General features: G+C 40.3%; 1 protein-coding gene across 5 annotated transcripts in view; it reads left to right on the forward strand.

The window, feature by feature from the left end:
* Positions 1 to 17,599, forward strand: part of Ufd4 (ubiquitin fusion-degradation 4-like) — a 153,421-nt gene that overhangs the window by 49,345 nt on the left and 86,477 nt on the right. For 4 of the 5 annotated variants that reach the window (XM_067765474.1, XM_067765476.1, XM_067765477.1 and 1 more), the window contains exons 2-3: positions 11,854 to 11,933; positions 17,400 to 17,539. In XM_067765474.1, coding sequence (XP_067621575.1) covers positions 17,400 to 17,539 — 140 coding nt within the window. In that variant the 5' untranslated portion in view covers positions 11,854 to 11,933. The remainder of the gene's footprint in view (positions 1 to 11,853; positions 11,934 to 17,399; positions 17,540 to 17,599) is intronic. The other variant, XM_067765475.1, reaches the window with a different exon arrangement.

The following is a 17,599-nucleotide window of genomic DNA, read 5'->3' on the forward strand; positions in this document are numbered from 1 at the left end:
CAAAAAGCTTGTATGTACGTAGATTTTCGCGCAGTAAACAAAAAACTCATTGCTGATAAATTTCCACTAGCTAGAGTTGACGATATTTTAGATAATCTCGGTAGAGCAAAATATTTTTCCACATTAAATCTTTTTTCTGGATTTCATCAAATCCCCTTGCACCCTGACTCACGTGACATTACATCTTTCAGCACTGACCGAGGTGCATTTAGATGGAAAGTGCTTCCATTCGGCTTAAATATAGCACCAAATTCATTCTCACGAATGATGACAATAGCTTTTTCGGGTATACCACCTAATGTCGAATTTTTGTACCTCGACGATATTATCGTCATAGGTTGCAGTGAAGCACACCATATTAAAAATCTTTCAAAAGTTTTCAATACTTGTAGGTCTTTCAATCTCAAACTTAACCCAAATAAATGCAACTTTTACGACCAGAAGTTACATTTTTAGGTCATAAATGTTCAGCCAAAGGTTTGTTGCCAGACGACTCCAAAATAAACGCAATTAAAAAGTATACAAAGCCAACTGATAAAGACGCGGTACGACGATTAGTCACGTTTGCAAACTATTACAGAAGGTTTATACCAAATTTTGCGTCTCTGGCAGCGCCTCTAAACCGATTAAGCAGAAAAAGAGTTGAATTCGTTTCGGATGTCGAGTGCGAAAGGGCATTTTTATCTTTGAAAGCAGCATTACTTTCACCAAAACTTCAATATCCAGATTTTACAAAAAAATTCATTATTACCGTTGATGCTTCCACAACTGGATATGGCGCTATTTAAGTCAAGAACAACAAGGTAGTGATCTACCAATTTGCTTCGCTCCTAAAGCATTTAATAAAGCCGAACAGAAAAAACCAATAATAGAATTGGAACTTTTAGCTATTTACTTTGCAATCAAGCAATTTCGACCATACGTTTATGGCACACATTTTATTGTAAAGTCAGATCACAGACCTCTAGTATACCTTTTCAATATGAAGGACCCATCTTCAAAACTTTCAAGAATTAGACTAGAATTAGCAGAATACAACTTTACTATAGTTTATATAAAGGGCAAATCAAACGTTGGCGCTGATGCACTATCGCGCATTACAATCTATGAGATTAAAGAATCGAACAAACAAATTTTAGCAGTACAGACAAGATCAATGACAAAACGGCAAAACGATGAAAAAGTTCTTAAGGAAACAGATAAAAGCAACGAAAAACAACTTACTTTACACGTTTATGACAAATTTTCATTTAATTATTCGAAAAAAGTTCCGCGTATAAGAACCACAATTTTTTATGATGATAAAAGTCAAATTTCTAAAATGCATATAAGCGCACATGTGGGACGAAGACCGAACTACTTAATATAGAGATTGGTAACGAAATAACAAACTTAGGAGAGTTACTTTCGAAGTTACAAACAGTAGCTAACAATCACCATATTAACAAAGTTGAATGGCCAAAAGATGATCAATTTTTCAAATATTGTACAATTTTAAATTTAAAACAATGCGGAAATAAAATTTTAAAAACGTTAGAAATACTACTTACAGACCCAGTAGAAACGATAATAGACGACAATACAAAAATCAAAATCATAACAATTTATCATAATGACCCTATATCAGGCGGTCAGTGCGGTGTAAAAAAGCTTTACGCAAAGATTCGTACTAAATACTTTTGGAAAAACATGACTCGTTACATTGCTAAATTCGTCAAAACTTGTCAAAAATGTTTAGTAAACAAAGTCAAACCAAAAATCAAAGAAAATTTAGTATTGACTCCAATGCCGAGTAAACCATTTGATATAGTTATTATTGATACAATCGGACCTTTACCACAATCGAGTTACGGTAACAAGTTCGCAGTTACCATCATATGCGATTTAACAAAATACCTGGTAACAATAGCAGTGCCAGATAAAAGCGCAAAAACAATAGCTTCAGCAATTTTCGAGAGTTTTGTTTTGATATATGGTCCTATGAAATCCATCAGGTCAGATTTAGGTACCGAATATAAGAACGAAATTCTTGCAGAACTTATAAAACTTTTGAATATCAAACATGACTTTTCAACGGCGTATCATCACCAAACAGTTGGCTCAATAGAACGTAACCATAGAGTATTTAACGAATACCTACGGGCATATCTTAACGAAAACTTCTCTGATTGGGATACATATTTAAAGTACTTTACTTTCTTACACAATACAACATCCAAAACTGTTTTCGACAACAAATTCACTCCATTTGAACTAACATTTGGTAGGAAGCCAGTGTTACCAAATGAACTAAAGAAATAAAGCATTCATCCAGCATATAATGTAGAGAATTACGCAAAGGAAGTGAAGTACCGTATGCAAAAATCCCACGCATTGGCAAAAGAGCTCATAAATAAACACAAGGAACGTAATAAATTGTATTACGATTGAAATATACGTCCTTCGGACATTGCATTAAACAATACGGTCCTAGTAAAAAAAGAACGCGCGATAAACATGCAAGCATTTACGAGGATCCATATGTAGTTAAGCAAAAATGGATGGCGTAAATGTTACAATTAAAAACAATCCATAAAAACCGTGTACAAAAAGTAACATAGACCATTTTTCATCCGTACACTAAACGGTACAAACAAATTCTATTTGATTAACTTTCAAAAAAACAATCCAAATTATATAATTATATGTATATATGCACAACATACAAAATAATTATTATTTAAAAGCAAAAAAAAAAAAAAAAGACTATAAGACTATATTATAGTTTATAAGTTTATAATACTTAAAACTTTACACCAAAAACTTGAACTAATAGTACAAAATACATTAAAAACAAAAAAATTAATGCAATGCAAAAAAATAACATTTTCAATAACATTGTATAAATAAATTTTATCAGCATTAATTAAAACTCCTTTTACATATTAAATAAGTTCAATAGCATTGTATAAATAAATTGAATTACCACAAGTTAAAACTATTTTACATATTAAATATTAAATAAGCTCAATAGCATTGTACAAATAAATGTAATTATTAATTAAAACATAAGCTGATATATGTTTGATGCATAATTCACATCAAACAATGTCTGGTAAGCAGAAGCCAGCAGAATTGATCACCCTGCTGACTTCTTCTTCCCAAAGGAGGGTGATGCAACGACGCCTTAAACTCAATCACACCACATCAAACATACATCAGCTGATCAGATGCTAATTGACCGAACTCGCTCGCACGGGCGAATGCAACCCGGCGCGAGCGTGGCTCGGCCATTATAAACTGACAGCTGAGTAGTGAAAAACATTTTGCGAATGGTCAAGTTATAAATTATATATAATAAAAGTTGGTGCGAAACTAATTAATAAAATTAAAAAGTTGGATCAAGTTGCGCTTGACCAACATAAAATTGTAAAAAGGCTATTTCTTTATTTGTGCCTATTGGAGGCCAGAAGTTTCACGGCAATCTGTAATTGAGTACGGTACAATATACATGTATATCTGTAGTCCACGCCTCTCCCATAGCCATATACGTGTATGTGTGAGTAACTACTTCGGCTGATGACTACATATGTGTGTGTGTGAGGTATCTCTTCGTCGCCTTCTACATAAGAGTGGCTGCTTTATTCTTGTGCATTTATTTAGTAGCAGCTTAGTGATGCTAATATTCATCACGTCATTTCCGCCGGTGAGGGTTGTATAACAGTACCAAATCTCCCTCCAAGACACCTTCCGATTGTTGCTCTCGTCGTACCTGTGTTTCATATTACTACTCATTAACCTGTTTCGTTGCCTCGCACTCTGCTGCTTGGCCACTGGACTACTTTGAAGAGGTTGAGCTTGACCGATTACTTACTTACTTAATTGGCGCTTAACCGTCTAAACGGTTATGGCCGTCCAACAAGGCGCGCCAGTCGCTCCTTCGCTCCGCCAACCGGCGCCAATTGGTCACACCAAGGGAGTTTAAATCGTTTTCCACCTGGTCCTTCCAACGGAGTGGGGGCCGCCCTCTACCTCTGCTTCCATAGGCGGGTTCCGATAGAAACACTTTCCTGGCCGGAGCATCATCTTTCATTCGCATAACATGGCCTAGCCAGCGCAGCCGCTGCGTTTTAATTCGCTGGACTATGTTGATGTCTGCGTATAGCTCGTACAGCTCATCATTAAATCTTCTTCGGTACTCGCCATCGCCAACGCGTAGAGGTCCATAAATCTTTCGAAGAACTTTTCTCTCGAACACTCCCAAAGCCGCTTCATCTGCTGTTGTCATGGTCCATGCTTCTGCCCCATATAGCAGGACGGGTACGATAAGTGACTTGTAGAGTATGATTTTCGTTCGCCGAGAGAGGACTTTACTTTTCAATTGCCTACCTAGTCCAAAGTAGCATTTATTGGCAAGATTGATTCTTCGCTGGATTTCAGTGCTGATGTTGTTGCTAATGTTGATGCTGGTTCCCAAATAAACGAAGTCTTTTACTATTTCGAAATTATGGCTGCCAACAGTAGCGTGGTTGCCAAGGCGCATATGCGCTGACTCTTTGCTCGATGACAGCAGGTACTTCGTTTTGTCCTCATTCACCATCAAACCCATCTTTACCGCTTCTTTTTCCAGCTTGGAGTAAGCAGAACTAACAGCGCGGGTGTTTAGGCCGATGATATCAATGTCATCAGCATATGCCAGTAATTGCACGCTTTTATAGTATATTGTTCCAGTGCGGTTAAGTTCTGCAGCTAGTATAATTTTCTCCAGCATCAAATTAAAGAAATCGCACGATAGGGGGTCACCCTGTCTGAAACCTCGTTTAGTTTCGAACGGCTCGGAGAGGTCCTTCCCAATTCTGACTGAGCTGATGGTGTTGCTCAACGTCATTTTGCACAGCCGTATAAGTTTTGCGGGGAAACCAAATTCAGACATAGCGGCATATAGGCAGCTCCTTTTCGTGCTGTCGAAGGCGGCTTTAAAATCGACGAAGAGGTGATGTGTGTCGATTCTCTTTTCACGGGTTTTTTCCAAGATTTGGCACATTGTGAAAATCTGGTCGATGGTAGATTTACCAGGTCTGAAGCCGCACTGATAAGGTCCAATCAGCCGGTTCACGGTGGGCTTCAATCTTTCGCACAATACACTTGAAAGGACCTTATATGCGATATTAAGAAGGCTGATTCCACGATAGTTGGTGCATTTTGCAGTATCCCCCTTCTTGTGGACTGGGCAAAGAACACTTAGATTCCAACCGTCGGGCATGCTTTCGTCCGCCCATATTTTGCTAAGAAGCTGCTGCATGCGCCTTACCAACTCCTCGCCGCCGAACTTGAATAGCTCCGCAGGCAATCCATCAGCGCCCACGGCCTTGTTGTTTTTCAATGTGGTTATTGCTATTCTAACTTCGTCATAATCGGGCGGGGGGACATATATTCCATCATCATCGATTGCGGGATCGGGTTCTTCATCTCTGCGCGGTGAATTGCTGCCTCCATTTAGGAGAGCAGAGAAGTGTTCCCTCCATAATCTAAGCACTCTCTGGACATCAGTTACAAGGTCGCCGTTTTCATTCCTACAGGAGTTTGCCCCGGTCTTAAAACCTTCCGTCTGTCGCCGTATTTTTTGGTAGAATTTTCGGGCGTTATTCCTGGTGGCTAGCAGCTCAAGCTCCTCGCACTCACGCCTTTCTGCTTCTGCTTTTTTCTTCCTGAAAAGGCGTCTCGCTTCCCTTTTCAACTCACGATAGCGTTCACACACTCCTCTTGTCGCGCTCGCTTTTAACGTAGCCCTGTAGGCAGCGTCTTTTCTTTCGGTTGCAACGCGGCATTCTTCATCATACCAGTTGTTTTTTCGTGGCCGCCGGTAACCAATTTTTTCCTCGGCGGCAGTATGAAGTGCTTTGGAGATATGCTCCCACTGCTCCTGTATTCCTTCAGGATGAGTTGTGCCCTCAGAGAGCAGGTGTGAGAGTCGCTTGACCGATTGGCTTTGCATAATCAGTATCGTTCTGACGTTTCACAACAGTAGTGCGCCCTGGCTTGAAACCACCCTTGCATTCTTTCTGATAAATTCTTTCGTTGGTTTTAGTGCGTTCATTAGGGTTTGTTAGTGCCAGTGTTTTCCTCGCAGGTACCTTTGATTTTGATTTGTTTGGCCCATTCATTCCATCAACATTTGCCCCATCTACTGCCTTTGACTTTTGTTGTCTTTGTCGAATCTCCTCCACCAGCACTCGCTTACTGCTAAACCCTTTCTCCAAACTGAAGTTAAGTGGCACATCCTTGTTCTTATAGCGCATAATCCTTCTTTGCATGTCGATCCTGATGTCATGGTCAACTAAGAAGTTCACTGCCAATATGACTTCATCAACAATCTCTGCCACAACGAATTTGTGTAGAACCGTGACTTTTCCAATTGAAACTTCACATGCCACTTCTCTGTGAACCGTACGCAATCATGCTCTAGGTAATGGCTTTACTCTCCTGTTGACCAAATCAGATCGCATCAAGGAATGAGATGCGCCCGAATCTACAGTCAGTAAACGCTCCTTGCCATCCAAACTTCCTCTGACGGTAAGACTGCCCGATTTTCTTCCGATTTGTGATACAGATATCACAGGACATTCAATAGCTGGAGCAAGTTCTCGATCTTTACATCTGGCGGCTCGCTCTTGCTCATCTCCTCCAGCTTTGTACTTATGACCATTCATGTTGTTGGGACCACTAGGGTCGAGACCGCAATGACGTGCTATGTGACCTGGCTTCCCGCATTTGATAACTCTCTCGCTCCGTTTTTGCGATGACTTCAGTGCCTCCAATATTGTGTTCACCCAGTCATTCCTTTCATGAAAGCTGGCTTACATAGAAGTGATGCTGTTTCCTGAATCAGAGCATGTGATACCGTTTCTGCGAATGTTGTTTTTGGATTCGCATATGTAGCTCGTTTCGTTTCGACATCTCGTATTCCATTTATAAAGCTCTGATTTTTTACCCTCGGTGCATTCCACGGGTGCGTTCGCATTTGCTAGATGGGCCAGCCTTTCGACATCCGACGCAAACTCCTGCAAAGTCTCATTCGCTTTTTGGTAGCCGTTTTGAAACTCAATTTGGTATATCTGTTTCCTATGCTCGCTTCCGTAACGTCTCTCTACAGCGGGAATCAATGCTTCATAACTGTTCCGTTCGTACTCTGGAATAGTCTGTAAGATTTCAGCTGCAGGCCCTTTCAATGCCACGAACAGTGCAGCAACTTCCTTCTTCAGTTGCTGAATCTTTAATTCACATAACTTTTCCATGTCCAAACTGTAATCGAAATATTCGGAATTTATTCAACAATTCCTCTGCTGACACCACGTAACGAATTTTGGTGATTTCTGATATTTATGCACCTTCTTCTGACGTTCGAATCGCTAAACTGTTGAATAAATCACTCCAATATTCAGTATTGCAAACTGGGCTTTATTTAGATTACTTTGGGAATAGGACTTCACAATTATACTTCACAACCAATAGCATGCTTAAATCAAAACTTATTACTGATTACTCAGCTTGCGCTGCTTTTATACTCTCCGTTGCTTCGTTCGCATATTTCTCCTAAGGTCTAAACGTTTTACCTTCTAGAACTTTTGTATCTCCTGCTTGGTTACCATCTATATACATGTATATCTGTAGTCCACGCCTTTTCCATAGCCATATGCGTGTGTATGTGTGAGCAACTACTTCGGCTGATGATTACATATTTGTGTGTGTGAGATATCTCTTCGTCGCTTTCTACATAAGAGTGGCTGCTTTATTGTTGTTGTGCATTTATTTAGTAGTGGTAGTAGTAGGATATCAATTGAAAAAATGTGTTGAATATTCATTTGAGAACTGCACATTTCTCAAAATCTCTCAAAGGCTGGATAATAGTTTGATAATGATAATAACGTTCGAGATCAACTCAAGAACTCTTAATTTTACAAAATTTCTCGAAGGTGGGACAGTGATTGGAAAATGAAGTTCGATATCAACTCGAGAACTATCTGGTTTAAGCATAAGTAAATAATGATGTTGGGTATCACCTCCGGAACTAGATATATGTATATTTCGCTGGAGAATTTTTTTCTCCATGTTTGTTGGGTAAACAAAATCCGCTGTTTCCGTATCTACAAATTATCTAGATAACAAAAAACCAATGTTGTCGCACAAAAAAGCCTACGCCAAAGGTGGCGTTAAGCTGTGACTGAAAAACTGCCCAGTAGTTTAACTTGAGTTAAAATTTAAGTAGAGTTTAAGCAAACTAGAGTTTAAGCTAACTGGTTTAAATATGCGTGTTTCCATTAGAAGAAAATTGAAGGGGAAAAAGTGAAAGCTCGTCGAATTACAAGCAAAATAAATTGTGAACTTTCTTTGCGGAACAATCCTTATATATAGCAAGAAGATCTATCTGACTTTTAAACGAAATTAAGCTCAGTTTAAACCAAGAAAACTGTTTCAAGTACTCAACGGGATTTTCCATTACCTATTAATTACTTCGTTTTGTGGCGAATATTAGCAGTTTTATACATCACTATGCTGCTACTAAATAAATGCACAACAAAAATGAAGCATTGCAGCCACACTTACATATGTACATAAACACATCAAATCAAGCAGACACATATACACATAACCAGTAGCTTGAAGCAAAGAGATTATTTCACATACACATGACGTTCTCATCAGCTAAGAGCAGAAGAGTTTACTCACACATACACACGCATATAGCTAAATAACCAAGTATGAGATACAACTGTTCCAGCAGGCATGTTCGTGAAAAGTCGAGGCCTTAGGAGAAATATGCGAACGAGGCAACAGAGAGTATAAAAGCAGCGCAAGCTGAGGAATAACTAATCAGTTTGATTTAATCACGCTACTAGTGAAGTATAATTGTAATCGTGAAGTACTACTACTTCAGTAGAGTTGCAAATAAAGGAGATATTGCTATGTTGAATATTTGAGTTATTTATTCACTAGTTCAGCGATTCGAACGATAGCAGAAGGTGCAAAATAATCGGAATTTCGTTAAAGTATTGTAACGAATTTTGGGAAACTCCGCTTATTTGAAAACTTCTGCTTACGTTCGAATCGCTAAACTGTTGAATAAATCACTCCAATATTCTGCATTGCAAAATGGTCTTTGTTAGACTAATTTGGGAGTAGTACAATTATACTTCACTTCGCAACTGATAGCATGTTTTAAATCGAACTGATTAGTCATGCCTCAGCTTGTGCTGCTTTTATATTCTCTGCTGCCTTGTCTGCATATTTCTACTAAGGTCTAGACGTTTGGCCTTCTAGAATAGTTGCATCTCCTACTTGGTAATTTCTATATACATGTATATTTGTAGTTTATGTTTGTCTTATAGCCATATGCGGGTGTATGTGTGAGTAACTACTTCGGCTGAGGATAACATGTGTGTGTGAGTATCTCTTCGCTGCCTTTTATGTACGTGTATAAATGGATTAAATTGTTCATGTACACAAGAGTGGCAGCTTGCTTTATTGTTGTTGTGCATTTATTTAGTAGCAGCTTAGTGATGCTAATATTCGTCACAGTATTATTAGCAATTTACAATAAGCTACCAAAATAAATTTTTTGCTCATTTGAAAATCTATGTTTTTTGCTGATAGAGGATGTTGAATATAAGCCTACTATATTTCACTGTAACCCCATTTAATTGTTGCGTCCCTCATACAAATTTTTATCCTCGGAGCAGTTTCTTGTCGCTGGGCTGCTCCACACCCTCCTGCTCCGGGAAGGTATTGAACCTAACCCCGGTCCCAGGCTGTGGTTCTGATATATATGTCGGGAGACGATTTACCTCAAACGGTCATACTCTTGCCAGTGCGTCACGTTTAAAAGATTGTTGCACTGTTCGGTCTGTTCTAGATTAGAACCCAACGTTCGTCGCCCCCCAAATTTGTACAAAACCTCCTTGCTGTTCGCGTGCAAGGAAATCCTGCAAGCGTACCTTCGCAACCTTCTAGCAGCAACGCTGCCCAGCAGGTCACATAAACTGTCCGCTGTCGCTCGCGCCAAACGGCGCCTCCAGCTAACGCGGCCGCTCCAAACCATCACTACGTAGCATGGACAGTAGCAATGCCGAGCACCAGCTTTTACCCCCGTCCCACCCCTCCTTTTCCGACACACGCACTCGCGTAAGAAGGCGTCATCAACTCCTAGTCTCCCACACCATGTGCTCCGTATGCGAGCTAAGAATATTTATGATCGCGACATCGATCCAATGCAGTTCATGCCGTGGCCGATGCCACCTTCATAAATGCTTTGGGCTTAGAAATGGCAACCGTCTGATGGGTACATTCGTTACACCGTGCAGCCAAAACACAAGTACCAACCCATCGACACTGGTACTTCAGCAACGATCGGACAGCACACTCGACAAAGCGTAGACGCATTCACCCATCTCTGACTCGCAGAGTGACGACTGCCCCCACGTTGCACTTCAGAATTCTGCAACTTAATTGCGTTAGCCGTAAAGATCGCTGAGATAGTTAACTACATGAATAAAAATAATATCCATATAGCCGCAATTAAAGAAACAAAGCAAACTGCCAGATCGGACCTCCGAACTTGCGATGGCTACAACATCCATAGGAAAGATCGCACAAAGTGCAATGGTGGTTGCCTTGTCTTTACCACCCATTACACCGTGCAATATAGTATATTTCAACCCAACATCAGTCGCAGGAATAAAACCTCAGAAAGTCAAGGCATAACCATCCGGTCAGGCTATGTTGACCTAGAAATAATTAACATCTATGTTCCTTCTGCCACCTGCTGTCCAGGTGGCTATGGTCCCATCTGTACGCTACTCTGAGGAGAAACCCCCGCTTATCTTTGGCGATTTCAACGATCACCACGACCTCTGGCATTCCAGCTTGCCAGTCGATACCAGAGGTAGGCAGCTAGCAGAGAAAATAGACAATACCAGCGAATATTTCGCAAGCATGTACACACTTAATAGTTAAAGAGCGCATTTAGCCTGACATAACTATTCAAGATGGCTGTTCGCTGGGTCTGGCCCCTGGAAGAAATAGATGAACGAACGAACTGAGAGTATAAAGGCAGCGCAGTCCAAGTAAATAATCCTTTTTTGATATTTGTTTCTACCATGTTGTTTTGTTTTCTATACACATTTTTTAGCAATTTTTTTTTTCTTCTTAAGCTGATACTTATTTGAAATTCTGTTTCTTTAGAAGTTTGTAGGTCCCGTCCGGCCAATTTGTAGGGAAAAATCAAGAGGAGCACGACGCAAATTGGAAGAGAAGCTCGGCCTTAGATCTCTTCGGAGGTTATCGCGCCTTACATTTATTTTTTATTTTTTATGAGGTGTGACATATTTTAAATATTGTAACGAATTTTAAGGATTTCCGATTATCCTGCACTGTCGAGTAAATAACTCAAATATTCAGTATAGCAAAATCTTCTTTATTTACAACGCTACTATGGTACTAGTAGTTCACAATTAAATTACTCGCGTACTTCCCTTATAGCGTGGTAAAAGTCAAACTGATCGACTACCACTTGAACTGCGCCGCATTTGCACTCCCAGTTGCCTCGTTGGTTTATATCTCTCACGGTGAAGACTTTCGCGAACAGCCTTCTCAAATAGTTGTTTATTTATTTCTGCCTTCTGTCTTCTCTGCATCTCATATTCTCGTTTCCTTCTATGTATATGTGTGTGGCTGTTTTCAATTTCATCTGCTTGCGTTGCTGCTGTTGTTGTCCAGCATTTATTACTAGCGGCTTGCTGACGTATTCATCACAATATGTCTCATGTAAATTTGTATGTTATGATGTTTGATTAATCTAAATTTAATATATTTTTACAGACATTTCTCAGTTAAAACGTAATCAATAAAGCTTTATCAAAAATCTGGAAGTGTAAAACGTGCTACATTCATATTTTGGGGTAAGTTAACCTGAAAAAAATTTATAAAACATTAAAAAGATTCAGAAAACAGGGCTTAAATTTGAAGCTTACACATTTTTTATCCTTGTAAAGTAACTCAAAATCGTTGTTTGACATCTGATTTTTAAAATTGATGTCATACATAATTTTGGTCTTAAGAAACTCATAATATTAGATATCCTTTTGAGCTCTGCAATGGTTTTCAAATATTCGTTTTAAAATTTTTATTTGTACTTCTCCCAGGGTCTAGACTTTTCCGAACAGCCTTCTCGATTATTTGTGTTATTACTTCTCTCCCTGCTGCATCTCATATTCCCTGTTGTCTTCCATGTATGTGTGTGAGTAATGTCATCTGCGCTGTTCGTTGCTGTGTAGTGTGTAATATCGCCTACGGTCTTAGCTGCCGTGTTCATGTGTGCTTTGTTGTCTTAACTGCTAATATTGCTTTTGTGGCTGTGCAGCATTTATTTACTAGCAGCATAGTGACGCGTCGAAACTGCCACAATACTTGAAATCTCGTTTAGCAGACTAAACTATATGAAAAAGTGAAAAAGACATCAGTACATAAGAAGAATGTAAATATATTCTCAAGACAAAAATAATGGCCTATCGGGTGCCAGTAAAATAAAACAATTTTGGCGGTTTTCAGAAGGATCAAGCTGCAAATTTACAAGCGGCCTAATGCAATTTTTATTTCGATAAGTTCAGAGTATATCGAGGGGTTAGTGAAAGAAATCTGTATCTCAATGTAAGTGCGATATATGTATATCAGCTGCGACTATGGACTCATTCAGCCTATGTGAGGTCCTCACGTATCAGCCAGTTCAACATGCTGCTATAGAGCAGTTTTGTTTTTAGATCGAGTTATTAAAAAGAACAATTTTCACCCTTTTTCCGAAATGGGACATGTAATTTAAGTCAGAGAATTGGATGAGATCGGAATTTTGATGCTCTATTCTGCGAAACACAATGACCGGGTAGAGCAAAAGCCACTGAAGTTATAGCTCCTTACATTTTAGCCACATAGCTGTTGGCTGATTGCCATGTTAGCTAAGTAGTATATAACAAATGTACTGATCCTGTCGTAGGTCTCTGATATTTCTGACTCGCTATGTAAATACGTAATTAACTCTACCAATCCGCTTTGAGGTTGTGTGCTGAATGTCGACCAAGCCTCGGCTCAGAGCTCACTTTCGATGAAGACCATGGCCCCCAGCGTGTTAGGGGGTTATATTATACCCGCGGTAGGTATGCCTGTCGTAAGAGGCGATTAAAATAGCAAATATATTCATGGGGATGACAGCGCAATATATAGCTTATCCAACCCAATTGTCAACCTCACCTATCCGTGGCGAATCCTGTTTCATTATCAGCCGAGGCTCTGGAGACCCCGAACTCCTCATGGATCTAGAGGTTGGGAGGGCGATATCGCCTAGATGGTTGCATGTGGTCATAAATCGTTCCCGAGATGGTTGTTGTTGTAGCAGTGCTTCGCCCCACCTAACAGCTGCGACCGATCACAAATTGTCGTCAATATCCTCTAACGGGAGTCCAAGGAAACTTGCTGTTTCAACAGGGGTGGACCATAATGAAAGGGGTGCTAGAGGCGTTGGTTCCACATTACAGTTAAAGAGATGGTTGGTGTCATGTGGGGACACATTGCAAGCGGGGCATACATTTTGTATGTCGGGGTTGATTCTGGATAGGTAAGTTACAGTATCCAGAACGAAGTTGAGCTAGAGTGACTCGTGTTTCCCTGGGGAGTATGCGTTCCTCTTCCCCCAGTTTTGGGTACTGTTCTTTGAGTACTGGATTCACCGGGCAATTCCTGGCATAAAGGTCCGACGCCTGTTTGTGGAGTTCACCAAGGACCTGCTGTGTTTTTTTGCTGTGTTCTCTGGTGCCGTATTTCCTCAAAATGCTTACGGAGATGATTCCTTAAGACCCTAGGCGGTGTTGGCTCATCAATCAGATGTCTGTTGGTATGCGCTGTTCGTTGCTGTGTAGTGTGTAATATCGCCTACGGTCTTAGCTGCCGTGTTCATGTGTGCTTTGTTGTCTTAACTGCTAATATTGCTTTTGTGGCTGTGCAGCATTTATTTACTAGCAGCATAGTGACGCGTCGAAACTGCCACAATACTTGAAATCTCGTTTAGCAGACTAAACTATATGAAAAAGTGAAAAAGACATCAGTACATAAGAAGAATGTAAATATATTCTCAAGACAAAAATAATGGCCTATCGGGTGCCAGTAAAATAAAACAATTTTGGCGGTTTTCAGAAGGATCAAGCTGCTAATTTACAAGCGGCCTAATGCAATTTTTATTTCGATAAGTTCAGAGTATATCGACGGGTTAGTGAAAGAAATCTGTATCTCAATGTAAGTGCGATATATGTATATCAGCTGCGACTATGGACTCATTCAGCCTATGTGAGGTCCTCACGTATCAGCCAGTTCAACATGCTGCTATAGAGCAGTTTTGTTTTTAGATCGAGTTATTAAAAAGAACAATTTTCACCCTTTTTCCGAAATGGGACATGTAATTTAAGTCAGAGAATTGGATGAGATCGGAATTTTGATGCTCTATTCTGCGAAACACAATGACCGGGTAGAGCAAAAGCCACTGAAGTTATAGCTCCTTACATTTTAGCCACATAGCTGTTGGCTGATTGCCATGTTAGCTAAGTAGTATATAACAAATGTACTGATCCTGTCGTAGGTCTCTGATATTTCTGACTCGCTATGTAAATACGTAATTAACTCTACCAATCCGTTTTGAGGTTGTGTGCTGAATGTCGACCAAGCCTCGGCTCAGAACTCACTTTCGATGAAGACCATGGCCCCCAGCGTGTTAGGGGGTTATATTATACCCGCGGTAGGTATGCCTGTCGTAAGAGGCGATTAAAATAGCAAATATATTCATGGGGATGACAGCGCAATATATAGCTTATCCAACCCAATTGTCAACCTCACCTATCCGTGGCGAATCCTGTTTCATTATCAGCCGAGGCTCTGGAGACCCCGAACTCCTCATAGATCTAGAGGTTGGGAGGGCGATATCGCCTAGATGGTTGCATGTGGTCATAAATCGTTCCCGAGATGGTTGTTGTTGTAGCAGTGCTTCGCCCCACCTAACAGCTGCGACCGATCACAAATTGTCGTCAATATCCTCTAACGGGAGTCCAAGGAAACTTGCTGTTTCAACAGGGGTGGACCATAATGAAAGGGGTGCTAGAGGCGTTGGTTCCACATTACAGTTAAAGAGATGGTTGGTGTCATGTGGGGACACATTGCAAGCGGGGCATACATTTTGTATGTCGGGGTTGATTCTGGATAGGTAAGTTACAGTATCCAGAACGAAGTTGAGCTAGAGTGACTCGTGTTTCCCTGGGGAGTATGCGTTCCTCTTCCCCCAGTTTTGGGTACTGTTCTTTGAGTACTGGATTCACCGGGCAATTCCTGGCATAAAGGTCCGACGCCTGTTTGTGGAGTTCACCAAGGACCTGCTGTGTTTTTTTGCTGTGTTCTCTGGTGCCGTATTTCCTCAAAATGCTTACGGAGATGATTCCTTAAGACCCTAGGCGGTGTTGGCTCATCAATCAGATGTCTGTTGGTATGCCCAGTTTTCTGTGTATTCAACAGGTACTGTTTGGTTACCATCTCATTTCTCTCCCTGATGGGGAGCATTCTCGCCTCATTATGTAGATGGTGTTCTGGGGACATAAGAAGACAGCCCGTGGCGATTCTGAGAGCAGTATTTTGGCAGGCCTGTAGCTTCTTCCAGTGGGTAGTTTTTATGCTTGGCGACCATATAGGGGACGCGTAGCACGCAATCGGCTGGCCAATTGCTTTGTATGTGGTAATGAGCGTTTCTTGGTCTTTTCCCCAAGTACTGCCGGCTCTGGAATTTAGGAACAATTGCGGCTGCGTGCTCACCAAAATGTAGATCCTGATCAAACGTCACACCTAATATTTTGGGGTGTAGGACAGTCGGTAGCGTATTGCCATCGACGTGGATGTTCAAAATGGTCGACATTTGAGACGTCCATGTTGTAAATAAGGTCGCGGAGGATTTAATCAGTGATAATGCCATGTTTCGCGAGGCGAAAAAACTGGAGAGATCAGGGAGGTAGCCGTTTAATCTGTTGCAAAGCTCATCGATCTGTGGGCCTGGGCCTGTGGCCATTATTGTGCAGTCATCGACGTAGGAAACGATAGTAACTCCTTCTGATCCCGAGATGGTCGGGCTTGGTAGCGGAACGTACCGAATATTCATCCGGCAAAGGACCATCAACATCGATAACACTCGCCAAGGCCTTCGGAGAGTGTCCTTATCGCTACAACAACAACAACTACCATGGCAAACGTTTTCAGTGCTATGGTCGCAAGCATGCAACTGGAATGTACCCTCCCCTTATACTCTGGCGGCACAACATGTTGTCTTGTACCACAGTTCTACCCTATAACTTATCTCTCTCGGAAGCTGTGAGGTTGGTAATTTCTCTCTCAATTCATTAATGTTGCGGAATGAAATACATTAGTACTCCTTGTATGATGATACAAAGTCTGTTTTTGAATTTACTTTCGCATGGGATGCCCATGATGAAATGAATATTCAGGTGTTCTCATCCCGTTGACGTTTTCCCTTATTCTGACAAGTTCGGCATGCATATTTTAGAGGGTTGTCTATCATACAGAACTGCCTTTGAGTTCTATTACGATCGGTGTAGATTTTACTATACGTTTAGAAATATAATACTATATAAGCCGCTACTAGAATTGTTTACCCAAAAAGATTAACGTAACTTTGTGTTTCCTAAAAGAATATGGAAAAACTCTTGCAGAAAACAAATTTTTTGGGGAATTTTGTACGAAAAAATGAAGCAATCAGAATTTAATACTTTTGTAATACAAGTAAATACTGGAAAATAGATCTACCGAAAAAGTGAGGTTATGTTGTTGACATCACCTTAATTATTACATCATGGGGATGCCAATGTCTGACACACTTTGCAGGAGCTCTTTTGATGACTTTATTTTTTAATTGCCTACTTAGTCCAAATTAGATCTGGTAAAAAAAGTGATGAATCTAATTAGAATGGAGTATAGGGTTCCTTCTACCAAATTGTGAGCTTGACTCAAGCCCACCACACTCAGCGAATTGCAAGCAGAGTAAGATATACCTATCGACAAAAATTTATTCAAATGTATGGGCATTTTTTTTCACTTCAACGTTTCACAGAACCAGAACACCCCCTTGCACTCCCTAAAACGAAGCCTTTAGCTTGTCTACTACTTTTTCGTTTCTTAAATAAATTAAATTTTGCTATGCATCAACTCTAAATTTTCTGAATATTTCTTCAGCTATCAAATGATTTTTTTTATGCATAAAATTCATTTACTTCAATTTTTCAAAACTTCAAAATTTCAATACAAAATTAAATTTTTTTTCTATTAATTTGCAGATGGGAGACGTTGATCCAGAGACACTATTAGAATGGCTTTCCATGGGCCAGGGCGATGAGCGTGATATGCAACTGATTGCTCTAGAGCAACTATGCATGCTGCTCCTTATGTCCGATAATGTAGATAGATGCTTTGAAAGGTGAGTGGATCTCTGCGAAAGAAAATGTTCATTGTAAATACTTTATAGGACCCACATCCC

The sequence above is a fragment of the Eurosta solidaginis genome, chromosome 2, assembly GCF_040869045.1.
Source record: "Eurosta solidaginis isolate ZX-2024a chromosome 2, ASM4086904v1, whole genome shotgun sequence".
Taxonomy (NCBI): Eukaryota; Metazoa; Arthropoda; class Insecta; order Diptera; family Tephritidae; genus Eurosta; species Eurosta solidaginis.